This window comes from Gossypium arboreum, chromosome 11 (assembly GCF_025698485.1).
Source record: "Gossypium arboreum isolate Shixiya-1 chromosome 11, ASM2569848v2, whole genome shotgun sequence".
NCBI classification, from domain to species: domain Eukaryota; kingdom Viridiplantae; phylum Streptophyta; class Magnoliopsida; order Malvales; family Malvaceae; genus Gossypium; species Gossypium arboreum.
The window spans coordinates 16,337,655-16,365,594 of record NC_069080.1 but is presented as its reverse complement, the minus strand read 5'-3'; the positions used below and the strand labels follow the sequence as shown (position 1 = coordinate 16,365,594).

Sequence of the window (27,940 nt, the reverse complement as noted above, 5' to 3'; positions counted from 1 at the left end):
ATCTTGAATATTACACTTAAGCCATAAATTTTTTATATATTTACAATTTAGTCCTTTCTTTAAATTAATGAATCACAACATGCTTCTTAATTTTTTTTTCTTGGTATCATTCAACCTTTCTTTTATCATCTTTACATTATTTTCTCACTTTACCGAAAAAATCAATTATACATTATTCAATTTAATACTATTTTAATATTATATTAATTTTAGAGTTCTTACAGGGGATTCATGATTTTGAAGGTTGTAAGCTCAACGTGGCTTTTTTTCGGAGTAATTAGTAGTTTATTGATTCAACAAGTCTTTTGATGAAAAAAAAAAACCCAATTTTCTTTTTAAAAACTTGGATAAAAATTTGATTGATCCATCTTCTATCTTACAAGGACAATGTTGCAGAACCGATCACCCTAATTATTCCAGAAATTCATTGGTATTTTCCAGTCTTCATAAAAAAACACAATGAAAGATAATTTTCCTTCCATTTTCCTTCATACCAAACAGTGAAATTTCCAGAGAGATGATAAAGAATTACAGGTGTCAAAAAATATGAAGAGATTATTGCTTAAATTTCCAAACCAAAATTCTATGGTAAATTACAACAATATGGCAGCATCAACAATCATGGCCTTCAGTTCAAGGATACATCAATATTAAGGGAAGAGTCTGTTAAGACAATGTCCTTTGAGTTATCAGCTTTTGGGTGATCTTGAGAATTCAACTTTATTCTTACATGCAAAGGTTTTATGAAAAAGAGGTCTCTCAAATCTCTGTTAGATTTTAGCAAGAACTTGGTGCAAGATTTGCCATCAAAACTTTCATTTTCCTTAGGGTTCAAAAAATTTGCTATCCTTGCTGCAAATTTCTCTTGATCGTTGTCATCTTGTAAAACATGATTTCTTCTAAGTTTTAGATATAGTGCTGCATAAATTATAACCTGTGTGGCGATAGGAAAAGAACAAAATCAGTCTTGTCGTATCTTGGCTGAACAACATAATAGACGGCATAAGCTTTGCATCAATCACTAGAAGAGGCAGAGCGAGTAAATATACCTCGCTTGTTCCGGGGCTTGTATTAACAACACAATCAATATGCATCCTCTTATCTTCAGGATTTGTGTCCATAGTAGCATTCTCATCCTCGACTACCAGTTCTGATTCAGGTGCCCAAAAGGCAAGGTTGTCGAGTTCATCATACCATTGTTGAGCAACACCAACCTGCATAAACCCAATAACTGAATTGAGCTCATTATCAGTTATTACACAACTAGACATGGAAAATTACACGAATGCAAGGTGAAAACCTTCTCTGAGGATCCTGCGACATTCTCTACCACCGATAACTCAGTAGCAGCGCCCCTTGCTTGGCACCATATGCAACTTTCATGCAAAGGTTCCACAAGTTCAGTGTCTGTGGGGATGTCTATGTTTAACCGGATGTCAACCCTACCTGTTAGAGAACCCATTTTAGGCATAGAAAAAAGAACCAAACAATGGCACGCAAGCATCTACTCCAGTGCATGATAGTTTAAGCTAACTTCACTTTCTTTTTCGGTTGTATCATGAAACATTTGGTGACAAGAAAGGGGAATAGCTGGTTAAGGTGCCCTGCTGCATGCTAAAAAGGTAGCTCGAGCATCAGCATCAGATAAAACAAAATACTTTTGGCTTGTTTGTTGAATTGTTACATGGTCTTAAATTTCAAGGGGACTCAAATTCTTGATATATAAGCCCTGTTAATATCAACCATACATGCTGACATTTGTAAGTATTCACTTTTGACATGTTATTAAGATGATGCCATGCATGGTCCACCCATTACCATAAGGTTGCTAAATAATGAAAGATTCCCATTTTTTTTACTTGAAATACAGACTACAAGTTTGACCATAATTTCTTCCAAATGAACATTCTAACAAAGAAAAATGAATAAACAAGTCTTGTGTCCATATTCTAGAGATCAGTTGCTCCAAAGCCCTTAATGTTAATGGGAGGAGATAATAAGTTATGTCAGTTAAGAGCCAGACGTAAAATGGATTTAATTCTTGATTTGACACAAGAAAGAAATGCAGCTATACATCTAAGCACCTTAGAAACAACCAAGAGAAGCATGGAACTGAAAAATAAGTCTTACCTTCATAATTCAGTGCTGACAACGTGAGCCACAATAGTATATAATACATCTTGTGCAATTACTTGGAAGGAAGAACCAAAAAGAAAATAATATACAGCAGCCAAAAATAAAACCATATAATCAGCATCATAACTGAACACCAAATTATGGACGGCAGATTGATTATTATTACATTTAGTATTTTTATTTTATGGATATGAGGAAAGGGGTGGATTCAAACATTTTTCAAAAAGCTTGAGGATCATGCACCAACCACTGAGTCAAATACTCTGGTCATCGAAAGAGAAATAGCAACTAAACATTATTTGTGCAAGGGAATGCAGAGAGCAAGATATTAACTGTAGCCAGTAAACTACCTGGTAACAAACTGAATTGCTGAATATGATCGGTTTGTCTGACAGAAAGTCCAGTGGCACTATCAATAAGCCAAGAAAAGTGAAAAGTTCAGAGGTGTTAGAATGAAATAAAGTTCTCACTTAAACTACAGAAAATAGAAGAATACTGTCATTATGCAGGGCATGCAAGACAATAATAACTTGGCACCAATCCAGCAATGTGAGAATAAAAAAAAGTGAAAAAATTGAAAGAGGGAAGCGGATGAAAGAAGATCAAAGGAATTCAGGGAGAACACGTCCAGTTTTACGGAGGAAAAAAATACTCACACAGCATAAAAGCTTTCCAGAGGGAAGGACAGCCAATAAGGTAGTCCAAGCATCCCGAGATTAGAAAACTGGAAACTTGAACTGATTCCAGATTCTCTATTTAGTTTAAGAACTCCCTGACCCACTTGAAATACACATTAAGAAATGAGTAATACTTGAAAACCTCAGAATACATCTGATTAAGGAGGCAAAACATAAAACAGACGCAAAAATGGAGTACCAGTGTCACACATGATTATGTGATTTTCGAATGTTGTAATGCAGGATATAAGGCCAGCATATGGAAGGCCCTCTCGTGCTAAGTTGGCATCTCTTTGGTGTTGCAACAGATAGTCTGGCATCTTTTTCAAAAGGGATACTTTCTCCAAGATGAAGTGTCTGCAGAACTCCAAAGTATTTGGAAATCCTTCATAGAAATGAGAGAAGAAATATTAGATGGACTCAACTGATTAAAGCACAAATAATAAACATATAGAAAAGTAACTTTAAACCTTTGACAACTTCTTTAATCTCTCCCAATTCAAAATCCATAACCCATAACGTTTCAAAGCTGCAAAAGGATACCACCGTTAAGTAGAATTATAGGCATCAGTTATGCAGCCTACTGGTTGAAGACATTTACAATATAAATAAAAACAAGGATTGGTGCTGGAGCACTGTTAGCAAGTCATATTGCTAGCTTGGCACCAGAAGAAAGATTATGTTTGTTACCTTGAAGTTAAAACAGCACATAAGCAACTAATGAAACTATAAAAATCAATAAACAAATCAAAAGTAAAAGCCAAGAAGAATTTGCTTGACAACCATGGAGCTTTAAGGAGTATGGTAAGAATTCTAGGGAAAGAATACCCAGAGTGTTGATAAGAGAAATAGAATAAGAATATACTTTACAAAAAAAATAGAATAAGAAGATTTACCTTCGACTGATAATTAAAAAATTATCCTCAGTCTTTATCAGATGCCAAGGACACGTTAGTGAAGGGGAATCATGCTCTTCAAATTTCACATCATCATCACTGGTAAAACCCAGCTTATTCCTGATCCAGGTCCACAAACCAGTACTTTTCTTGTGGATGCTAGATGTCGGATAAACTGTTTCCAAAACCCTCCTGTCCAAATCAGCTCTTCTGATGGCATGATTCTTAACAGAAAAGTCGAAACCAAAAATATTAATTAAACCCTACTTAAAATACCACCGGCATATGACATGCTAATAGACAAATTGCCAAAAGATTATATAACAAGAAATCCAACCAGCACAAAGAAGGTAAGTAACAAAGTTCCGAGTGACTATAGGATAGAATTGCCAAGAATTCATATCTTATTTTCAATCTATGTTTATCTAGAAATAAGCACGTAACAAAGGATACCTAATGGTTAGAGCCTAAAATGCACACTATATATCAAGAGAGTGACAAGCATTAAATTGAAACTTCGTTTCTTTCCATAATCATAACCCCTATAGCATGGAGATTTTTAAACCCCAAGACCTTAGTGCCTCAAATATAAGATGCAATGCAAAATCATGTTAAGATCCTAAGACCATACCTCCGAATCTACAATATAAAGGCAATCTTCAGTTTCATGATAAAAGGAAGCAGATGGGCGAAGCAGCTTTGCAGACTCGAATTCACCATCCTCAAAACCTGGGCAAGAACCAATCTGACATATAAAAAATTTAAGTTTGAATCTAAACTGTTTGTCTTTTATTTCAGCTTATATAAAAGGAGAAAATTATTGAATAAAGGATAACAAGTATATGAGAAATCTTTGAACCTAAATTTCACATCGCCAGCCAGAAATTATTACTAGTTCATTAAGCAAAAAACTTATGTTTTGTCTTTTGGAGACTATTCAACAGATATACTAGGTCCAATAATAATCAACTGCCAAAAAGATGTTGTCCTGACCTATTTCAGTTCATTGATGTTAAGTAGCCAAAACGGATAAAAGAATCTATTTGAATTCCCCCAAACCAAAAAAAAAAAAAGGAAACCTTATGATTTTTTCATTTTGCTAAATTCAGTAGTTTGGGAAAGTACCCAATTGTCCTGCATTCTATTTCTACTTGTTGCAGATAGACTAAATTTATCTGTCAAATATTACATAGTTGAGAATAATCACCAGCCAAAGATAGGAACTTAAAACAGTGACTGCAACTTATAAGTTTAAGTGCTTACACAGTCTAAAATCGTCCCATCACCATCAAATATAATTATCCGATGATGATTGCTGTCAGAAAGGAACAAGCGCTTGCCACTTTCATCTGTTGAGATGCATGCTGTAAAAAAAAAAAAGCTTTGAGAATACTGCAGTTTTCATTTCATCCCATCACTCTAAACTAAAGGGACAAGCCATTACTATTCTTGAAAATGATATTAACTAGATCAGTACTCAATTAATCATTCAGTTTTAGATAAACCAAAGTTCTTGAATTGAGCAGAGCTTTATGTCATTATTTATTCAAATTCATTTGGCCCTCTTACAAAATTTGCTGAAGAGCTGAAATACCATATGGAAAACCGCAAGAAACAGTGCCATAAAAGACCTATACCAGGGAAGTAAAGAAGTAAATTCTGCAGGACAGTGCAAAAATGGGGTTCCTTAATGATCTCAGCTTCTTTTGACCACGAACTTTTATGAAGTGCAATATTATTGACATGGTATTGTACACTTAACTCTTCAATGGCTGCAAAGGAAGCAGAATCAAAGATAAGAAAGGTAGCTGTAAGTGTACATACATGCATGGAAATTGAGTACCAACATGTGCACATGCAAGTGCATAAATATCTAGTTGATAATTACTTTGAGAAGACATAAAAATCAAAGAGAGGGGGACGGTTGTAAAAGCCATAAAAGAAGAAATGTTCCGACATGGTAACAACCACGTTGAAAGGAAGAGCATGTCAAGATGCAGGAGCTTAGGACATACAAACAGTCATATAGGAGGAGAGAAGAAGAAAATAAGGGGGGATAGAGAACAACTTAGGACAATGCATTTATAGGTCCACCATCTCATTTTCATGCTTTATAAGTTATCTACAATGTAATCATATACATATTCTGCTGGTCATAATTATTGAAGCAACTAATCTAGATCAAATACTTAGAAGAAAAAGCTTCAACATTCTTTTCAAGTGAAAAACATTAACAAGTAAATGCAATAATTGATAAACAACAAAATACAACTGATAATATCAGTCGAGCAGTACTCAGGATAAAGCGTTGAAAGGGAAGGCAACCATCCTAACTCCAATAGATAGCCAACTTTTATCAGTTATCCCTCAAAAGATTGCTTCAATGTGCAAATCAAGAAGCTCAAAACTCACATTAACAAGCCCAAATTCAAAAGTTATCCCTCAAATGCTTGCTTTTCAAATGTGCAAAATAAGCTCAAATGATTGCTTCAATGTGCAAATTAAGAAGCTCGAAGCTCGCTAATTATACTAAGAAGTTTGTAGTTTAAAAGGTGTAAAATTTGTATAAGAAGAAATGTTTTGGTTGTTCTAAAATGTAATGGAAACAGAAGCAATAACTTCAATCCTGATGAAAGATCCTTAGTGTAAAAACGTCTACATCAAAGTGAATAGATTTGCTGTTATACCTGAATAATAAACATACCTTTGTTAAGCATTGCTATATCCAGGTCCTTCTCATGGAAAACTAGAGAGTTCTTAAAATCTTTAGACAAAATGAAGCATGCCTCCTCTGTCAACTAAATACATAGAGAGAAAAAGAAATTTTAATCAATCTCCTTGATGAACATATAATGTCGAGAAATAGAACAGAACAGAACAGAAAGTTGTGAAGAAAAGAAATTAGTCAACAATGGTAGACTGATTGTAATTTCTAAACCATGTTTAAAATCATAAAGGCAACACAAAAAAGTATGCTGATAAATGGTACTACAGCTTTAAAAATTCATTAAATAGTTTGAGAGTAATTCATAGCAAAAGATCCATGATTGATTATGTTGTAGTCTGAAGTTACACTGAGTTGTCAATGGAAGATCGGAAAAGTGCTCTACTCTACTTTGATACCTTTCCTTTTTTTTCCCTATTTCAAATGCTTTCTAATAAATTTATCACTTGTTATAATGTATAAATACATATAAGGAGGAGTTGGCAGAAAATAGCATCTTATAAGCAAAGATTGACGTATGTTGAATGTCAGCAGAAAAGAGAAGAAGAAGAAGAAGATCTCACTGATTCCTTCTGAGCAACTGAGGGAACCGTATTTTATGGCGATGACTTAATTGTGAGAATATGTTTTCAAGTAAAATTCAACTCTTACAAGATTATGGGAAAGGATTTTATTCATGGGAATGTATGGCTTTGCTGCTATATAGTCTTAAATAGTTCCATTTTAAAACTGTACCTTAGAAAAGTTTTTGTTTGAAAACAAAACAGGAAAACTAATGTATTCTTCCATTATCAATTGAATAAGTTGACTTCGATCATCAGCAGAGCAAACTGAACTGCAATCCTGGAAACCAATAACCTGTATCGAAGGGAACCTACAACAACAAAGCATGAACTTTTTTTCACTCATGAAGAAAAAAAATTAATATTCGAGAAGCTTAGAGCAAAAAGTTATCCACTCTCTCTCTCCCTACCTCTGCTGAAGCAACTTCACTTTTTCGAATATAACAGCTGGATTGCATCCTACTTTCTCTGAATTCTGAAAGAACCTTCCAGCAACAACTAAAAGAGTCCCGTCCTTCTTCAAAAATTCTTTGTTTTCATCAACTTTATTCAACCAGCAATGGTTTGGACCTAAATCGAAGACGTATCAGTAAGTTAACATCAATTCAAAGAAACAAAAACAAAGTAGTAGATTTGAATACCTTGAAGCTGATCAAGAGCAGATTTAAGGAAAGACAATAATTGGGTTTTAGAAAGAGAAACTTGAGATAGTTGTGAAGTTGTTGAATGCCTGAAAGAGACTGTCTTTGGTAAATTAGGAGAGTCAGAGTGACCCAAATCTTGAAACTAATGTTACATTAAGATCATAAGTCATAATCTGGTCATTTTAAAATATTTTTTAAAAAAAGGATTACCTGAAAACCTCTCGGAAAATCTAGTGTCAATTCCATTGCATTGCTGAAGCAAATGACCCGATGAGGAAGCTACTGAATTGAGTAATCGTCTAGACGGCTGATAATGATAGCCTAATTCGACAACAAACATAAATTTAACCAAAATATAATTAATTTAATAAAAAAAAACCCAGGAAAGGGTACTAAACTACATATATAAGACCTGAGGATAAATGGGGCAAAAAGCTTGAGAATTTCCTGAGATGACGGTGTCTCAAAGACATTTTCTAAGAAAATTTTGCAGGATAGTAAAATGGGATTTTGGAATTTAACGAGTTGAAAACTCCCCCCCCCCTTTTTTTTTTGTCTTTTTTTCCTGCAATTCTAAACTGGAAATTTGGAGTTAAGAAATAGGGTTTTCAGACTCCGGGTAGGGTTTAAGCTATCCGTCTGCCATCCGGGGTTCAGTGCAACTGTGGAAAATGTAAACAGGTCGGGCCAATTTACATTGGGCCTTGCACCGTAAACCCATTAAACTATATATTTTCAGCCTTTCTTTGTTTTGAGCTCTTACCAACCCAGAAGTAATTACATTTTATTTTAGTGTTTTTTTTTCATTTAAAATATTTTGTTTAAAAACTATAATGGATGGAAAAACTCCAGTAATTGTTTAATTCCAATTTCACTTTGAAGGTCCATCTGAAATGTTTCCATTTTTTCTTGAAGAATAAAAAATTTCAAATATTTTCACCATAAATTTATATTTTAATTCCATTTTCCATGGTTGTGTCACATTTTAAATTTTTATTTAACCTTTTGAAACATTCAAATTAAACCATTTCTATATCAATATCTAATTTTCTAACATTTATTTTAATTGATTGCTAACAAGGGGGAGTACCTCTAACCTACAAAACACATGTGACAACATGGCATGGCTTAAGTTTTGTGGTGATTAGATTTCTCTAATTTTCGGTAACTTGGTTTAATCTAGTTTTTGTCAAAATTCATTTTTATTTGGGTTTTCATTATATTTATTTATTCAAGTCAAAGACATTTTTAATGTCACGATAGTTAAGATTTGTATAAAAATTTACCATTTTACGTTATTGATTACTTATAAAGCATTTTGATAGAAAGTATCATAAACATGTGTTTAGATTTCTTTTTGCTCTCACTTATCGAAGGAGTTAATTCAAAACCCATTTTCTCTTTTAAAGGATTATAAATTTTACTTATCTTTTAAGATTTTTTAGATTTTACGGGATATTTGTCCTTGTCATATACGTAATTATTTTTTTTATGAAGTTAATATTTGATAAAAAGTTAAGTGAATAAAAAAGCATATGATTGGGTAGTTCAAAGAAGGGAGAAAAATGATGAGGAAATAATTAAAGACTTTTAAGCATTCCAACTTTCTCGAGTTATGTGTTGGACAAGACAAAAGCAATGTTTCAAAGCACTGCCATTGATATGACACTGATTTGTTTGTAATATGTCTGATTTGACACTGTTGCCATTTTTTGCCCAAGCAATTTCCCCCAATAAACAGGAATGGAAGCAAAGGGAAACCTATGCACTGTCAGACTCATCATTGTAAAAGGTTAAAATCTGCTGTTAATACTTGTACTTGTATAAAATTTAAGATTTGGTCCTTGTATTTTTTAAAAGTTAAAAATTCAAGCCTCCTATTTTTGCAATTTGAAAATTCTAATCCAATTATTATGGTTATAGATAGTTTTGTCAAAATGTGTCAATTTAACAAGGTTATTTTTTTTGTCAATCATATGCCATGTCATATGAAGACAGCCTAATCAAATTCTAAGTTAACAAATTTTGATAGAAAATATTTACTATTGTAATGACTTAACTGAGATTTTAAATAAAAAAAGTAGGACTTAAGTTTTAACTTTTTTTAAATATAATAACTAAATCTCAAATGTTGTCAAAGTATGAAGAATAACAACATATTTTAACCTTTATATAATTATTTTTGAAAGTACCTTTATATAATTTAAATATTTAAATTAATTGTAGTAATTAAATAGATGAAGTTAGAGTTTAGATTTTGTTTTATTAAATCAAGTCTCTTTCATATCTATTTTATTATCAATAAAATTTAATCTTTTAGGGTTTGTGAATAGTTTTTTAAGCCAAAGAAAGAAACTCACCAAGGAGTCTCACTTCACTTAAGCTTAATAGAAAAATACTATAAAAGGAGATCCGTATCCACCAAGTAATAATCATTGGAAAAACATGAATTTAATTTAATTAATAAAAGGGTAAACTATCAAAATAGTTACTTTTCTTTCCCTTTGATTATATTTTAGTCACTTATGTTTGAAATTTATATTTTAGTCACTTACATTACCGTGTTGTAACATTTTAGTCACTGAATGTTAATTGTCGGTAACGGTGTAACGATAAACTGACGTGCCACGCTAAATTATTATTTTAAACAAAAATTTTAGGTTAAATTATACAACTGATCCTCATATTTTCTGTTTTGAGCGAATTCTTTTATGTTCTTTTAACTTTCCTTTTTTTTTATTTATTTTTCATCTCTTCTATTTCTTCCTCTATTTTCCCCCCTTCTCTATCTCTTTTAACGTAAAATAAAAAAATTAATTATATTGCTTAAAACAAAAAAAAATATACGGGCCAATTGTATAATTTAACCTAAATTTTTCACTTAAAATGATGATTTAACATGCCACATTAGATTACTATTATGTCGTTAACGACAATTAACGCTCAATGACTAAAATGATACAATACAATAATGTAAGTGGCTAAAATGTAATGTGAGAGAAATAAAAATGATTATTTTAAGAGTTTACCCTTAATAAAAATGAGTAACATTTTCATTTAATAAAACCATACAAAAAATCAAAGTAAATAAGTAAAACCAATCATCATCACCATCATCTATATAGATCATGAAATAAATACCATACGTCATACATGCAGAAAAAATGCATAGTATCTCTCTTAAATCTTAATATACATTTCTTTAAAAAAGGAAAAATAAATAAACCAAAATAATGTCCATGATCATTATAAGGATGACGGCAAAGGTAACAAATTCCTCTTACAAAAGACAAGCAATATATCAATGGCGGAACTCATAAAGATATTCAAAACAAATTAACATTAACTCTCTTGACGTAGGTCTCGACGCCTATCATATCTTCAACCAACCAATAATTTATTACCTATTGGAAATAGGGTTTGGACCGCTTGGAACTTCGTGAGCTTCGCCTCCAAACTGTCCACGTGATGATGATGAAGAAGAAGTGTGAGGGTTTGGGGATTGGTTGATTTCCATGGTGGAAGATGTGGGTGATGAGTTTATGGGGTTTGAATTAGGGTTAAAGATAAGAAGGGAAATGAAGAAAAGGGTGAGGAAGACGATGAAAAACTGGGATTTTGCATTGGTTTTTGAGTGTGTTGATGGTGGAGGTTTAATTGCTGCTGCCATATAAAATATTAAGCAAAGGAAATGAACAACCCTCCCCATAAGAGTACACAAGGGTTAAATATCCATGAGCCAGCTAAGCTAGCACCTGAAGGAGAATGGGGGGAGAGAAAAGAGAAAGGAACCCAAATCAGTGAAAAATCTGAGAAAGCAAAGCAAATGAATAAGAGAAAGAGAAAGAAAAGAAGCTTCGCCAATGGTGAATGGAAAGTAAGTTTTGAAATTCTATACAAATTTATTAGAAGAACCCAAGTTAAAGGAAGGAGGAATTTATATGAGAGATGTTGGAATATGAGTGATGAATTTTGTTTAGTTTATCAAATTTAGTAATGATAATATAACGAATATCAGAGAAAATTTTAGATTTCACAATAATATTGGAAAGAGTGATCAAATTAATAAAATAATAAAAACTATTTAAAAATTATGGAGAGGAATATTCTAACATTACTGTAAAAGTAATCTAACTGTTAAGTTTATTAATATAATGATATTTATTTTGCATGAATCAAAGTAATATCTCTATTTTATAGTTCTAAAATATTATATATATTAATAATTATTAAATGATTGAAAGTTTTTATTTAAAATGATTACTTGGAATTTTAAATTTATATCAAAATTTATTATTTTATTAAAATATAATTATGAAAATAAATTAATAGCATTAATATAACATACTTTCTTAGTAATGATTTGAGTCCTCAGTCCAACTTAGATACTAACTGTTTAATGAAAGTCAGGGACTTGTGGGAAAATAATTGAAAATTCCCTCATTAAAGCTTGGATAAAAAAAGTTTAATATGTTGATGAGATAAAATATTGGTAAACATATCAAATAGCCAGATGTTAGGAATTTAATTATCCTTTCATCAAAACAATAAAAAGAGGAAATTGGGTTAAAAACATATATACTATTAGAAATGCAACAGTTGGTGATTAATTTGGTCCTGCCCTGCAAATCGAATAAATTAATGAATCATGTAAGATATATGGAAAGTGGCTCACAAATAACAAAGGAATGGAGGGGGAGACTTTTCAGTTTCCCAAGAAATCTTATTTTGACTTGATGAACCCTAAGCAGGGTAAAATATATGATAATTATCTTCATTCCTTGCTTGCTTTCTTCTGCAAAAATCTGGCGTTTACTTTTTCTTTTCGTTAATAATAATATAATTTATTACTTTTCTTTTAAATTTCAGACATGATCACACATTCTCGATGTTCACATCAAGACACATTAGTAATAAATTATTGTAATTTTATCAAGTGACCTTTTATGATTCATTGAAATTATACATATCAAATATATTTTTAATTATTTTATGGAAATATTTTTAATTGTTATAGTTATGTTTTGTATTTTTTTATCAACTAAATAAAAAATAAACTTAATAAACAGAAAATACATCAAAATATATATATTAAGACTTAAACCAAAATAATAAAACTCAAGTATGAAACGTATAGAGTCCCACACATCCGTTTTGTATCCATACCATACTTTTTCGGGGTTTGTTCATCTTTCCTATGCTGTTTAAGTATATTCTCCTGTAGTCTTAAAAGAGAGTGATGGCAAAGGCGTTCAAAGTAGTGCTGATCTGAAACAACAAAAACATGATTGGTAATTTTGGGAAACCCTAGAAAAAGAAAAGTGAAAAGGGGCTACACCAGTCAGGTGGAAAGCAAAACAAAGGGTGAATGTTTGAATCCAAATATTCTTTGTTTAATACTTTAATTTTTGTTTTTAATGTTTTCTTAATGGAATTAAGTGGAGAGAACGGAAAAAGGCAATATTTACTTGTTTTGGACCAACTACAATTTACAATTAATGTGAGATTTAAAACCCTTTGAGGTTATTCCCTTATTTCTACTTTAATGAACCCTACATGAAAAAATAAAAATAGATTGTATTTGCTATTGGTTAAAAGTATAGATAGAAAGCTAAGGAATATTTTACATAAGCATGGAAGGATATTCAGATGTCATGTTGATCATAAATTTGCAAGATTGATTAAATCAAAGAGAAAGTGAGTAAATGTAGGAAATTAAGATGAAAAATAATGTTTGTTAGGGATAATTAATCAAACAAAACATTGATGAAACGAAACAACCATAAATCAAGGGACTGCATGGGATGCCATTGCCATGCAGGCAAGAATGATGCCAAAAGTCAGTGTTGTCTGTGGACCTTGAAATTTTTAAAACCTTATTTTTAGTTGCTGTCCTGTTTGCTGAGTGGTTATAAATCAGGAATGGTTTCAACACCTTAAAGGTAAGCAGTATGGCAGTTAGAAATGAATCCAAGAACATACTGTTCTGATCATTAATGTCAACAATTGAGCTCAGCTCTCAACCTCCATATCTCACTCTGCCTTTATTTTTTGTTGTTATTGTCTTTCGTATCTTTAAGTATCAATGTGAGCAGGTATTTATCATGAAACTAAAAGATAGAGTTTCAGCAACATATCAAGGTCATTCAAATGTTAAATCATGGACATCTACAGAAATTTTTAGTGGCAATTATTGACCAAATTAATAATCAAGGAAAGAGAAAAAGATACATAATAATGGGGTCAAGGTGAGTGAGCATTATTGACAAACAATGACGCAAAATTATCAGCTAGGAAGCAGTATTATCAACTAATTGAAATATTCCTGAAGACTTACTCCACCAGTGGTTCATTCGACATACTAAATTTATTGTTAAAGAAGTTAAATCTAAAAGTTTCTATATTTAAATCTTGAGATGAACATAATTATTCATTGGGTATAAAATACACCACAAATATATGTTTGTAGGTTGGAAATAAAAGAAATAACCGAGTAAGATAATTCAAATCTGATTAGATGTTTTAAAAGTGTAAATCATTGGTTTGGGAATGTAATGTTAGGAAGACATGATTGATAAAGGTTTACACTATTGAGAAGATAAAGAGCATTCGTACCAGAAGCAGGGGACAAATGCTTAATCTTTGATGCATGCTTGATGCCAAGTGATATTCATGATCTTCCCTGATAATTGATAGCAATTAAATCCACAAATGCTTTATCTTTGATGCTACCAATCTCGTTCTCAGACAGCAATCCTCACTAATTTCATAATATTTCATGGTTGTTCAATGCTAGTTCACAAAAAGGTTGCATGGATATAATTAAGATTATACAATAGTAAGGGTAAAATAAAAAGGCTCTCGTTTCCAACCAGTAAAAACCTAGAACAAATATGTGTTCATCTTGATTGAGCAAGTACAGCTCTCGGCCCTAATCTCATTAACCGTAGTTTTTCTCAGTAACAGATCTCCTTACCAGGGAAAGCTTAATTCAGAGTTTCAGATTGTGAACTCGACACCATGAATTCACTAATGTATAATGGGAAGTGATGGTAGGGCACAAAGAGAGAGAAATTATCTTCTGAAATGTACATTTTTACTTTTGCCCATCTTTTCAAAAGCATTAGTCTCTGTGCCAGTCACTTCCACATGCCTGTGCTCCCACCATTTCCTTCAGGAACATTAAAAATTCAACAGACATGCAAAATCGGAGTCTATCAAGCATGAAACAATGATGTAATTAAATATATTAAATATATAATTCTTAACCTGTATCTTTAACTAAATCAATTAGCATTTACAGCAAAAGCAGTTGAGGAACTTTACCTAGCTTAACTAAACACCTATAGTTGGAGCCTATGGGTGGGCACAATTGGCTAAATAGCGCCAGTTACTAAGTGGAACCTCAACCAGATCTTGAAAATTCTCTCAACTTATTAAGGCATACCATCTATTCCGAATTTTGATTTCAGAAAGACTGCCCAAGGTGCATGTGTGCATCGAAAAAGACTGAAACTCAAATACAAACACAACTCAATTGACATATGAGCACACGTAAAAAGCAATTTGATGAACAGATATGGTTCTAAAGCTAGGGTGGGTTCTATCCACAAACCAAAAGCACGAAAGAAAAGGGCAGACAGCTAAATATAAGGGCAAATTCCAAAATAAATGGAAATGAAACCATCTGGTTAAAATCAAACATTAAAAATCAATAATAAAAAGTGTTGTTAACATAGAACTAAAGCAGCTTCTCAAAATTTATTGACGAAAAGATTTAGAGAAGCATCAGGCTGCACCGAGGCAAAAAAAAAAAAAACATTCCAGAGTAACAATGCACAGATCACATTTCTCTGGACTGCTACAACAAGCAAAAATCAATATAATAGAAAATTGTAATAAACAGCAAAAGTAATGTACCGTTTACATCTCACTTCCATCTGAGGGACTGCCTAATTCCCGTATATATGAGTCCTAATGACCTCCCAATCAAGCAAACTAGAAAAAATGAGATTGCATTGCTAACTTTGTCGATGACAACTCTAACCATAGGCAAGCTAATGTCAGAGAACTCGAGGAACAAGCTGAAATAGTATCTCCTGTAACAAAGAGAATATCATATTAAAAACTATATCCATGTTCACAAACATTAAGAATCAGAAAATATCTGAAACCTGCAGCAAGATCATAAAACACAAATTCATGGTATTCAGTTTGATCTAAATGAAGAAACATAGATTTTCTTAAACCTTGTGTATATTTAACCAATCATTACCGTTATATTTACATGTAAAAAAGAGTGGAAGAACCTTTTTACTCATTTGACCATGCATCTTCTTTCCCTAAAAATCACAGCTTAACTTTAGAAGGAACTACTGTTCTATGAAGATTCGGTAATAGTAGAATAATAAACTTTAGGCATGGCAATTCACTGATTTGCCAAGGTACACATTTACAGTGAGGTCACAAGGTTTTCAATGTTCACTTCTCATAGATAGAACAGACCAAATTGAGGAACATTTTTTGAGCTGAGACATTAAAACAAAATCCATATATGGAAATGCTGACAAGCACTGACACCACAGCTAACAAGACATATTTTTTCTTTCATGTATCTACAACAGTACGCTTTCATCAAGGTAACAACCTTTGCCACCATCTAAAAACAACAGTTATTTCATGCCATCCAATTGCAGTTGTCCATGTCATCGAAAAGGCTAGTTATTAATAATGAAGAAGAAATCACCACTTCAGATTTTTTTTATCCACACCATGAATCCAGTCCACCAAAGCATGTTTGGTTTCACAGTTTTTATAATTGCCCACACTATCTGAGATAATAAAAGGTATTCAAGCACAAATCCAGTGCGGTAGAGCTAATTTTAAGTGCTTCAGGACAAAATTATATAAGTGGGGCATATCCAAGACACAGAAATTAAAAATGACAATAACATAAGTGCCATAGTGTTGCTTCATATCTAACCAATTCCAGAGTTATTCCAAGATAATCTAAATCCACTAAAGTTCAGTTAATAACAATGGAATCAAGCAAAGAAAAATATTTATGGCCCAAAAGTTATCAAAAACATACCACCCTATCAAGGCTCTTAATTCCTTGGTGCGTTTTACAGACATAGAGAAATGGCTTATCACAACATATTGCAATGAAGTAAGCACACTTTCGTTTTCTCTTAGCATAAGCTTCTTCCACCAACTAGAAGTTTCAGCATAATCACTACTTTTTTCCTCAATGAGTTGGCTCTTAAGTGTGTAGAGGTCAAAGCGATCCTCATACATTGATACAATAGCCTCCAGATTTTGATACAACCACTGGTTTAAAGCCACCTGTTAACAACCATATGCTTTAAAACCTTGATGAAATATAACCAGAAGTCTTGATATTCAGTGCAAAAATCTGTAGTGCGTTAATATTAACAAATTAAAAGCTTCACATATTGCATATATCCTTATTATCCCATTAACCAAACATCGCTGTATTATTTTACCGAAGAACAATACACATTTATGAAATGCACTGATATGACATGAAAGCTTTAAATTCCTAGGCTCCATCTAATTTCTGAAATAGTTTCTGTTTGTATTTTCTATTTTCATTTTCTATTTCTTAAATTGAAAAACACATTTGCTAAATAGAAATAATTCTTTTTCAATAATAAAAATATGAAAACACATTTGATACCTATCTTCCTATAAAAAAAATATGAGAATAAAATTTTAAAAATCCTCCATTTAAACAAACTTGAACCAGGGTTAGAGATTTGATATCTAAAAATCATAGAAAAATGAATAGAATTGTGTTTTTAATTTGAACCAAGGTCAATTCATTAATTAAATTTGAAGTTAAAAAGCTCCCTTTATTTTCAAATTTTTTCAATTTTTCAAAGCATTTCCAGTGAAAACATATTGAAGTTTCACATATTTTCATTTTTCAAAAATCCTTTTAAAAATTTTCAACTAAACACATTTTTTTATTGTTCTCCATTTTCTCATAAAATGAAAACTGCCTTTTTTTTCCTGAAACCAAAAGAAGCCTTAGTCTTTCAAATATGAGAAACAATTCCCTCCTCACTACATCACTGATCTAAAATGAGAACAGAAAATAGACACCATTGAAGTGTTCCAACTTTAGAAATATGTCATGTTAGCTTTATAGTTGCATCTGGATATACATATTCAGAGACATAACGTGAATCAATTTTATAGTATGTATCCATGAGGAGCTTGAAATACATGCAAAAGAGGTAAGGACGGAAAAAAGATAAAAAGCCTTGATGATTTCTTCCATAAGCAATGTCAAAGGCCTGCGCTATGTCAACATGCTCAATCAGTCGATTCATCAAACCTCACAATAAGAACCTCATTCTTTTACTTCCAGAAAAGCAGAAGTAATATGCTAACGAACATAATGAGTTAAAGACAAAAATGTGCTACCACTAAACTCAAAAAGGGAAACAGCCATACCTCATTACGCAACCTTTGGAGTGCACGAGTAGATAAATTACAGATGGCTAAACCCAGATCATTCACTTCATCAGACAAATTGCCATCAACAGAAATAAGGTCCAAATAAGTGCTTGCTATCCCATCTGCTATAGTTATCACCAGATCTTCCAATATGGAATCCCCATATAAAGTAAACAAGCTTTGGTCGTAACAACAACCTTTCCTACAAAATAGATAAATGAACAAATAAGTTTCCCAACAAATATTAAATATATTTTGACAATAGAATCAAATTAAATTAAAAGAAAAAGCAGCTGTCAAAGCCTAAATATATTGTAGCCAAGAGCAAGTTATCCTCCGACAATATATAACATTTAGCAGCAAACATTTATGAATTCAGCAACCATCAGAGATAGATATCATTTTGTTGCTGGCATGATTATTCTGCCAATTGCCAAGTGATGATGATACCTGACACAATTATAGGTTCTTCAATAATCCTACTTTGGACAACCATCAGGGCAAGTTACCTCCATTTGGTTCCTTATCTGGAAACAACTATAGTATGTAAACCAAGTAAGGTCACATTAACAGCCATATGATTAGGGTCTGTACCATAGTCAACCAATGGATTGGTCAAGGGAATATGGCCTACTTGTTAGAATCATATCTATTAAGATTTTAAACTTCTGAAAAAGTAGAGGGAGGAAACAGGAGTAATCAAGCTCTTGGAAAGAAAGATAAGGTAGGAGAAACTGGATATTGGGGGGGGGGGACTAAACACATGCGTAGGTTTCCAAGTCGATTAAACATCTTCTACTTTACAAAGTCCAATAGTTTAGGGATCCAAAACTTTGGAAAGTTCAAACATTTGTGTTCCAAAAGTTTCTCTTAATACATGATATAAAGGGCAATTCTAGCCATCTAAATCCCACATCTTAGAAACATCCAGCCTCCTTTGTTCTGAACCACCTTGTGTACATACATATGTTAGTACATACAGAACTTGTCATTACTCTCAATTTACATATTAGGAAAATTGATGCATAAAAAATTACTAAAAGTTGTTTCCAAAGAGAAAGAAACATGTAACAAGATAACGAATGCAACAAGTGATAAGATTAGTAACTTAGAAGATTTATGCAGTGCACTAAAAGCAACTATTAGAAATTCATATTATACAAAGTTCTTGTAATCTTTAAAGATATAAAACACATTAACAATAATCTTCGAACATACTGTAAAAAACACACACATGAAACAGAGAAAGTGACAGTTTATTTACCTTAGAGAACCAAATCTAAGAAAATACAACAATTCTGCATACAGGTTTTTCTTCCCAGACTTTGTAATATTTTGTAAAACTGTGTTGTCTCCATTTAACTTCTCAGTTATCAAAGAAACAAGTTCCTGTCAGGAGAGGGAAAGAAAAGGATGTCTCATTCTAACAAGCTAGCAGCAAAACAAACCATACAGTTACAATGAGATTTTTGAAGTACCATATTATTGGTTTGAAGTCCAAGTTCCTTTTTCAGCCAAGCAAAGCATGCTGGCTTACAGGAATTTTGAATAATTCTGGAAAAGGCTATCAACCAATCATCTATATTGCCGGTATCAGAAGTAACAACATTGTTTTTTACCTGAAAAAACAAAACTTGGGACCTTGAAGCAAATACAAACTTAATAGACAAGAAAATCGAAATTCATCCAACCATGCATGCATTAGGAATTTTACTAGAAAAGGCCTGAGACATTTCTATTTAATAAGACCAAAAACATAAATTTATTAGAAGGTCCATACTATAGTGTTTCCTTATTGTGAACCCAGAAAATGATCCCTTATTAGCACAAGTTGGCATCTTTGGATTTAGAAACTCAACTTTTCAGAGCAACAGTAAGTTTTCTCGTGCAAACACGAATCTATTTCAAGGTCTGTGGATGCAATAAACAACTCAATAACTCACTCATTATCACTTTATCAGATATCTAAATATAAGAGCTTCTTTTTTTCCCTCAAGGTCATAGATTTGTTTGTCCTAAATTAGAACTCAAAAAACAAGACGTGCCACAAGTTTTTGGCGAACAAAGAATTTTGTCTCATACATTGACATCTAAAAGACCTTTTCTTTCTGTATATATATGATGCAAAGCAAGAATGATTTCACAATATTTAACTAAAACATGCAGTTTCTTTGGAAATAATGAACTTATATGAACTAAATTCAGCATAAGGAAATAAGAAAAATAGCTATAGACAAAGGAACCAATAGAGACAGTGCCTGCCTCTTCCTCAAGTTGCTGAAGAGAAGCCCAAAGCAATCTTATCTTTGGACCTTCAGATAAAGCGTACAAACTCAAGGGTCGCTTTGCACGTTGCTGCTCATCAAAGACCACATTTCTGAAATCATTCTCACTTTCAATAACATCTAGAGAATCTAAAAGTTTTCCTCTTACTACATCCCAGACAGGCTTCAAATCATTTTGATCACTGTTTCTCCTGGCACTGCATTTAAAAAGTAAATGTCCTCAACAAATAAGATAAACATGGCATACGCATGCCAAAGAGCTGCAATTAAGTATTCAATGAAAAAGAAATACAGGCACTACTGTTTCGTGAACCATGTGTAATGGCAACAGTCATAGGACTATAAATATTTGATGCGCTTACCCTTACCTCCCAGAAGAGGTTGAACCTTGGGGAAAGGCATCATTGTCAGCTATGCTTTTTGGAGATGTGGAACTGGACTTTTGGACAGGAACTACTCCAGCCACATACGTGAGAAATATACCAGTCATCAAGAGTAATTGATCCCCGAAAGTTATCCAATCAGAGGCTGTTATACTATCAGAATCCACAAATGACCACACGCTAGTAGACCTCAAGGGAGTTTCCATGAAGCAGGGACTTACTTTCAGATTTGAGAAAAATGGATTATCAACCTTCCATTTTCTCCATGTTGAAAGCCATAATACTTTACAGCTCCCATAGGAAAACTTGCTACAAATAAAGCAACAAATGCGATAATGAGGTTATAATTCCAATGGTTAGCGCAATGTCTAACAGCAGGGAGAAAATTAAGCATGTGATTTTACACTCATTCACAGTTAAAAACATAGCATTGCGCCATAACAATATCTACCAGTTTGACCAAGTACATGCTTCCCAAATTCTGAAACGTAGTGAATCTTTAGAAACTTCATAAACTTCATAAACTTCTTACAATCAAATAAGAAACCGCATACTTGTAAAGGATGAAGAAGCTAACTACAATCTGAAAGTCCAATTGTTATTCAAGAAAAATCATGAACATCCCCCTCCTCAATATATTATCAGATTGAGTTGACTAACCTTGGCGGCGTCCTGAAATTGGAATTCCGATTCACAAATCCTCTCTGCCTAAGAAAACTTGGGTGCAAATGCAGCTTGATGCATGACGGTGAAGCCACATATTCCGCCATTTGATTAAAATAAACAAAAAAAAAGCGCGGTATCCACCGAAGCAATCACCACATTTCCTCTAGCATTTACGGAATAAATTTTACACGAAAGGGAAGGGCATTGAAGTGAGAGCAATGTGGCGGTTAGGGTTTAGGGTTTACTTTAACCAACGTAAAATAAAATAAAATAATAGGTGGTTAATGGTGTTTGCTTCGTGTGTTTTGAATGCAGACAGGGGGGAGGAAGGAGAGGTGTGAAAGAAAAGAGGGGGAACAAAATAAAATAAAATGATAAATAGATAGATTGGAAATGTGCGACCCTAGTTCTATCCGTCTCGCTCTTTTTTTTTTTTTTCTTTGTACTTATTTTGCCAACCTAGATTGACTTGGCTCGGCTCAGCTCGGCTCGCCACGAATGTAATATATTTTTAGGCTTACTTTATAATTTCGCCCTTAAAGTATATTTATTTCTTTGTTTTGGTACCTAAATTTCTTTTATAATTTAATCCTGAAGTATGCTAATGTTATGTTTTTAGTCCCTATTTTAAGGTTACAAAAACACTTGAACCGTTTTATAAAATATATTTTTATCAAATATGTATAGACCTTAAAAATTATAAAAATGAAAATAAATATATATATACAAATTCATAAACATGCATATAATTTTATAAACTTATAAAATGGAAATAAACTATGATATACGAACTTTAAAATAAATATATATAAATTCAAAAAAACTAAAATTTGTTTTTACTTAAAATATATTTACTAAATTGAATTAAAATTTTATCTTTTAGGGCCAAGGTGCAATTTGTTCATTTACTAATTTATAATTTTATAAAATATAAAAGGGCTAATGTTATATTTTTTTTCCATTTTAAAGGGATCTTGGCTCCTGCTAGTTCCCTTTGTGCTGCCATTGGGTGCTAATGTATAATATGGACTAGTGTCATGGGACTAGAACTTTAGTCTGACAAACCGTGTGGTCTTAGGTGATTTCTTTACTTCAAATCTACCTAAGTTAGCGTAACACTCGAAAAGTAACAAGAGATTTAAAAAATCACACAATTTGTTTGAGTAAATGTCCTCAAATATATTCTTTAACTATCAATGAGATAATAATTACAAATGAAAAGGAGGCCTCTATTTATAGTTGAGTTCCCCTAAATCCAACAGTACAAATTGAGTTACATCAACAATCAAGATTAAAGTCTATTTACAATTAAGAGTCCTAAGGGATTTAAATCCTATACAATCTTATCCCTTTAGGATTTACACTATTTACTCTAGTAACTGTAGTTTTGCTAGAGTGTTTCATTGGGCCACCAATGCTTCAAATAGATGGGCTTCTCCATGAGTTCATAATTCAGACCAATTCAAGCAAGTCAAGTAAAACCCTAGTCAGTCCTAATCGCTAAAACTAAGTCATTGAATACTACAGTACAAAATGGAACAGTTACAGACCTTTATCAAACAATGTGAATTGAAAATATTATATATCGTAATATAAGTCCTTCAAAACAAATTTAAATATTTCCCAAGCTTAATACAAACTTACATGAGCTCTAAAGTTGCAATGTTTAAAAAATACAAGACTGACGTCATAACGAGTTTTCTCCACGTCGTGACGTCACCAAACAGCATGTCACATCATGACATTAGACCACTTGATGTCAAGACATCCCAATATGTTGACCAAAATTGTGACGAGGGAAGATCAACATCAAGACATCACAATCTGCCAATTCCATGCCAAAACACTTCCAAAGCATAACATTTTAACACACTATCATTCTAATACCCAATATGTCTCACAGGATACCATTTTCACAACAGAGCTATGTATACCATTACATGTAATCAACCATTCAATTTCTCAATTCAAACACGTTCATCCATGCATCTATAGGTACTAAACTTGTAATGACCTAAAATTTATGGGTATCGAAAATTGTGTTTCTGGCTTACTATTTTAGAAAATCGGGTTCGTAAATATTTATTAGAAATATTTACGAAGCTAGTTGAGTGATTAATTAGATTTTAGTTAAGTAAATTAGCTTGAATTAAGGTTAATTTAGTGTAAGGAGTAAATTGAATATAGTGCAAAAGTTTAATTATAGACTAAAGAAAATTGAAAGGACTAAATTAGCAAATAACCCATAAAAGAGAATAGTGCCAATTGTATGGAAAATATTATTCCATATGTATGTATAATATACATATATTATATACATGTATGTATAATATACATATATTATATATTTAGTATTTAAGAAATTAATAATAATATATTAATATAATATAATAAATTAAAATATAATAAAACATAAAAGAAATAAAAGAAATAAATAAAGAAAAAGAAAAAGAATAGAAACGAAACGGAGAAGGAATTGGGAGAAAAAGAAAGGAGAAAAGCAAAGGGAAAAATTAGGGTTTTAAAGCTTGAAGTTTAATTTGGTAAGTCAATTAAGTCTCTTTTTTTATAATTTTGATGTTTTTGGAGTCCTAGGGACAAATATTACTTGATGTAAGTGGAAGTTTTGAAAGTTAATAGATTTTTAGGCATGGGTTATGTTGAACAAATTGTTGATTTAGGGATTTAATTGAATAAATTTCAAGTTAGAATTGATTAAGGGATTAAATTATAAAAGAAGCTGTAAGTTTTATGTTTGAGGGACTAAATTGAAAGAAACTTGAGATTAGGGTTTTATAATGAATATTAATGTTTAAGAAGAATGTGATAGGAAAATTGAATAGAAATGAAGTATGAATTGAGTGATAAAAGTAAAAGTGTTAATTAGGATTAAATTGAAATTGAGCTTTGAATTGAATAGAAATTCAATTATTTATTGTGAATTGTTATTGCATTAACAGTACAAATTGTTTAATTTTCATAGCTAACGTAGTACCGGATACATCGACAAAGAAAGGAAAAGAGAAGGTTAACAAAGAGTAAACTGAGAATTACGGTTTGTTTTTCTAAAAACCAAACTTAATAATTATTTTTGCATTTATTATATATATATGATAAGTAGTATAGAGGTAAGTATTGTTATTATTGTATTGAATCGAATTGAGTTGTGAATATTTGAATTGCAATGTATATTGACTGTTATCTGAAAATTTAAATGAAATAATTACCCTATTAACAGTGTCGGGCTAGGTTGGATATAATTGGCATGCCATAGGATTAGAAGTGTACAGGGATACTTCAACCATGAGTCGATGAGGTACTAATAGTGTCGTACTATTACTTCGACTTTGTGTCGATGAGGCACTTCGTGTGTCGTATTGTTTCTATTACTTCAGTTTAATCTGATAAGGTACTATGTACTATACTGCTACTGTTTACTTCGGCAAAGCCAATGAGGTACATTGTGCCGTACTGGTGTGTTGGTTGGATCCATGTATCCCGGTAAATTCTTGTCTTGGACTCTTGAATGACTGTACTCTTGTCTTTGAAAACCTCTCGTTATTGATTGATATATTATGGAACTGAATTTTTCATTGAGAAAGAACTTTGAATATAAGTAATGCTATTAGATTTAAAGTTAATAGCTTAAATGCATTTTGTGTTAATAGTGATTTAAATGTTGGTTTATAGAAATACCACTGAGTGTATACTCAGCGTACGGTTTGTTTCTGTGTGCAGGTTAGGTACGAAAGCGACTAACAACTCAGCATTCAAGCCAAGCCCGAACTCAAATAGTCGATGACGTATTTTATTTTGAGAAATGACATGTACCTAGGTTGTCTTTTGGAAGACATTTTGAATGTGAATGTTAATAGTGTAAGAATGACAATGGTTAACCCATGAATGCAAATTTTATGTTCATAATATGGTCATTTATATAGTTTATTTTGAATTGATTCAATTAGTACCAAAGTACACTATCTGGAAGTTTATGTTAAACACTTACTAATACACTCAAGTTAGACCGTTACATTGATGATTTTAATATGAAATGGATGTATTTATTCATGTTTTAGATTGGTTGAAAGATTGAATTTTAAGTTGCTTGTTATTAAAGTTTGCAGGGTTGGTAAACTTGGACTATAAGGTTCATTTTGAGTTCACACGGCTTGGCACACGGGCGTGTGATCAGACCGTGTGAGACACACGGCCCTTACACGAGCATGTGAGTAGACCGTGTGTCCACTGCATCTAAAAATTTTGCAAACAAAATGCTCAAGTATGGCCACACGGGCAGAGACACAGGCATGTGTATCTGCCATGTGAAATACACGGCCACAGTACACGGGCATGTGCCTGGCCGTGTGAAAATTGCACTAGGTTCGAATTGAAAATAAATCCCCACGGGCGTGTGCCTTGGCCTTGTAAAACTAGTTTGTTCATGAGCAACAAGTCAGAGAGGTACACAGGTAGATGACACAGGCGTGTCCAAGCCGTGTGAGTCACACTGGGTGACAACATGGGCGTGACTTAGGTTCACAAGGGCGTGTCTCGAAACCACACGGGCGTGTGGTACTGTTCATTAAAAAAACTTTTATAAGCTTCTGTTTAGGTCTTGATTTATTTCTAATATCCTCATTGGACCCCGAATGTCTGTTTAAGAGTCAATAAGATAAATTATTGAACTTTATAATGATTAATTTTATATGATTCGTGATATAAACTATAGTGATCGGTAATGCTCCGTAATCCTATTCCGATGTTGGAAAAGGGTTAGGGGGTGTTACAAAACATATGTATTCCAACATGTTATATTATTCATACCAATCACAACTTTCATTCCATTCATCTTAACAAACTAGTTCATGTATGCTTCACTTGCTTTGATTTCCTAGCCATACATATAAACCAAAATGACATCCAATTTTTAAACATAAGCAAATTGGCATAAGTGTTTATAACAAATATATTTCAAAATATACTTAACATTACAAATAACATGACACTCCTAAACACGTGCCACATATAACCAAGTTCAAACGATCAAAAGTCTATCGAATTAGGAGATGGATAGTGTGAACTCTTAGAGGATCCCATCGACACATTCCACAAATCAAAATCTACATGAAAAAAGAAAAGCATGGGAGTAAGCATTACAAAATGCTTAGTAAGATCATATTATGTAAAGGTTATCTTACTTCATATAACAAGTATATATGTTTAACTAGTGTGTATAACTCAATATACCTAACATATCAAAACACAATCACAATAAGGTGAGTTTGATTCACATTCAATCATATAACATTTCAACTACTAAGCATATCAATTCATATTCTTGAAATTCAATTCTTTTACCTTTCAATCACATATGTATACTCAAACTCAAGGGTGAAACTATAAAAAAAATTTAGGGGGTAAAATTAAATTGTATTTTTTACAATAAAAAAATGCAATTTCACCATTTTGGTAGACTATATCTTTATAATTTTTAAAGAATTAAATCAAATTTTTATATTTAGGGGGCAAAGTGCAATTTTAACTTTACTAATTTTAAAATTTAAAAATTTTAAGGGGGCCATATGAAAAAGTTTTCATTGTAGGGGAGCCGGGGCCCCTGCCAGCACCCCTAGTTTCACCACTACTCAAACTTGTCATTAAGTCGTACACTTGCCACATTTGATCATTAAGTTTATAACATGCAATCTAATTTCCACGCTTTACACCTTGTAAGTTATTCGATAAAGCATCGTAAAAGAACTCGAATATATTAGTACTAATCACATCTGATGTTCGTCCGAGCTAATCATGTCCATTTGTGTTAGGTTACCTGTTCGGGCTAAACCTTTTAATGACACGTCAAATAACTTGGCCAAAGCTATAAAATATAGATTAGATTACTTGTCCAGGTTAAACCTTTTAATGACACATCAAATAACTTGGCCAAAGCTGTAAAGTACAGATTAGGTTACCCGTTTGGGCTAAAACTTTAAAATGACCTCAAACTTGTCATTAAGTCACACACTTACCACATTTGATCATTAAGTTCATAACATGCAATCTAATTTCCACACTTCACATATTGTAAGTTACCCGATGAAACATCGTAATAGAACTCGAATACACTGGTACTAATCACATCTGATGCTCGTCTGAGCTAATCATATCCATTTGTGTCAAGTTACCCATCCAGACTAAACCTTTTAATGACACGTCAAATAACTTAGCCAAAGCTGTTATCATATCTATTTGTGTCAGGTTACCCACTTAGGTTGAGCCTTTAAAACCACCTCAAGTTTCTCATTCGAGCTAAATATATATTAGTGTCAGGTTACCCGTTTAGGAAAAACTTTCATTGACATATCAAATAGTTCGCCAAAGTTGTATATACATGTAAGGCTACATGTCCGGGCTAAAACTTTAAAATGACATCAGGTTACTTGTCTGAGCTAAACCTATGTTACATGTATCTTTGAGTCC

At 32.4% G+C, this 27,940-nt stretch overlaps 2 protein-coding genes across 3 annotated transcripts; both read right to left on the bottom strand.

Annotated features, from left to right (window-relative positions):
* Positions 1-443: 443 nt before the first annotated feature.
* Positions 444-8,289, bottom strand: LOC108489749 (uncharacterized). The gene is made up of 17 exons (XM_017794475.2): positions 8,054-8,289; positions 7,852-7,962; positions 7,639-7,737; positions 7,408-7,567; positions 7,170-7,308; positions 6,414-6,507; positions 5,347-5,481; positions 4,973-5,073; positions 4,341-4,454; positions 3,710-3,933; positions 3,284-3,342; positions 3,013-3,198; positions 2,793-2,916; positions 2,487-2,545; positions 1,301-1,446; positions 1,050-1,214; positions 444-934 (listed from the first exon to the last, which is right to left on the bottom strand). Exons 1-17 carry the CDS (start codon positions 8,112-8,114, stop codon positions 629-631), a joined length of 2,283 nt encoding a protein of 760 aa, XP_017649964.1. The 5' UTR covers positions 8,115-8,289; the 3' UTR covers positions 444-628.
* A 6,092-nt stretch (positions 8,290-14,381) lies between these two features.
* Positions 14,382-21,884, bottom strand: LOC108489738 (uncharacterized). 2 transcript variants are annotated; one of them, XM_017794457.2, is made up of 9 exons: positions 21,455-21,884; positions 20,780-21,103; positions 20,389-20,608; positions 19,605-19,745; positions 19,391-19,515; positions 18,124-18,328; positions 16,733-16,986; positions 15,562-15,740; positions 14,382-14,812 (listed from the first exon to the last, which is right to left on the bottom strand). In XM_017794457.2, exons 1-8 carry the CDS (start codon positions 21,562-21,564, stop codon positions 15,572-15,574), a joined length of 1,548 nt encoding a protein of 515 aa, XP_017649946.1. In that variant the 5' UTR covers positions 21,565-21,884; the 3' UTR covers positions 14,382-14,812; positions 15,562-15,571. The 2 variants fall into 2 exon arrangements, with proteins under 2 accessions (XP_017649946.1, XP_017649945.1); XM_017794456.2 differs by lacking the exon at positions 14,382-14,812 and having other exon boundaries at positions 15,330-15,740.
* Between the last annotated feature and the right edge of the window lie 6,056 nt (positions 21,885-27,940).

Bases quoted from the DNA above. Each gene is read 5' to 3' on its own strand.
- LOC108489738 (XM_017794457.2), bottom strand. From the start codon at position 21,564: ATGGCGGAATATGTGGCTTCACCGTCATGCATCAAGCTGCATTTGCAC. The intron at 20,609-20,779 runs GTAAGGGTAAGC...TTTTAAATGCAG, and splicing joins GGTTCAACCTCTTCTGGGAG to TGCCAGGAGAAACAGTGATC. The intron at 19,516-19,604 runs GTACTTCAAAAA...CTCTCCTGACAG, and splicing joins GACTTCAAACCAATAATATG to GAACTTGTTTCTTTGATAAC.
- LOC108489749 (XM_017794475.2), bottom strand. From the start codon at position 8,114: ATGTCTTTGAGACACCGTCATCTCAGGAAATTCTCAAGCTTTTTGCCC. The intron at 5,074-5,346 runs GTATAGGTCTTT...TTTTTTTTACAG, and splicing joins TTTACTTCTTTACTTCCCTG to CATGCATCTCAACAGATGAA. The intron at 935-1,049 runs GTATATTTACTC...ATCGCCACACAG, and splicing joins CAAGCCCCGGAACAAGCGAG to GTTATAATTTATGCAGCACT.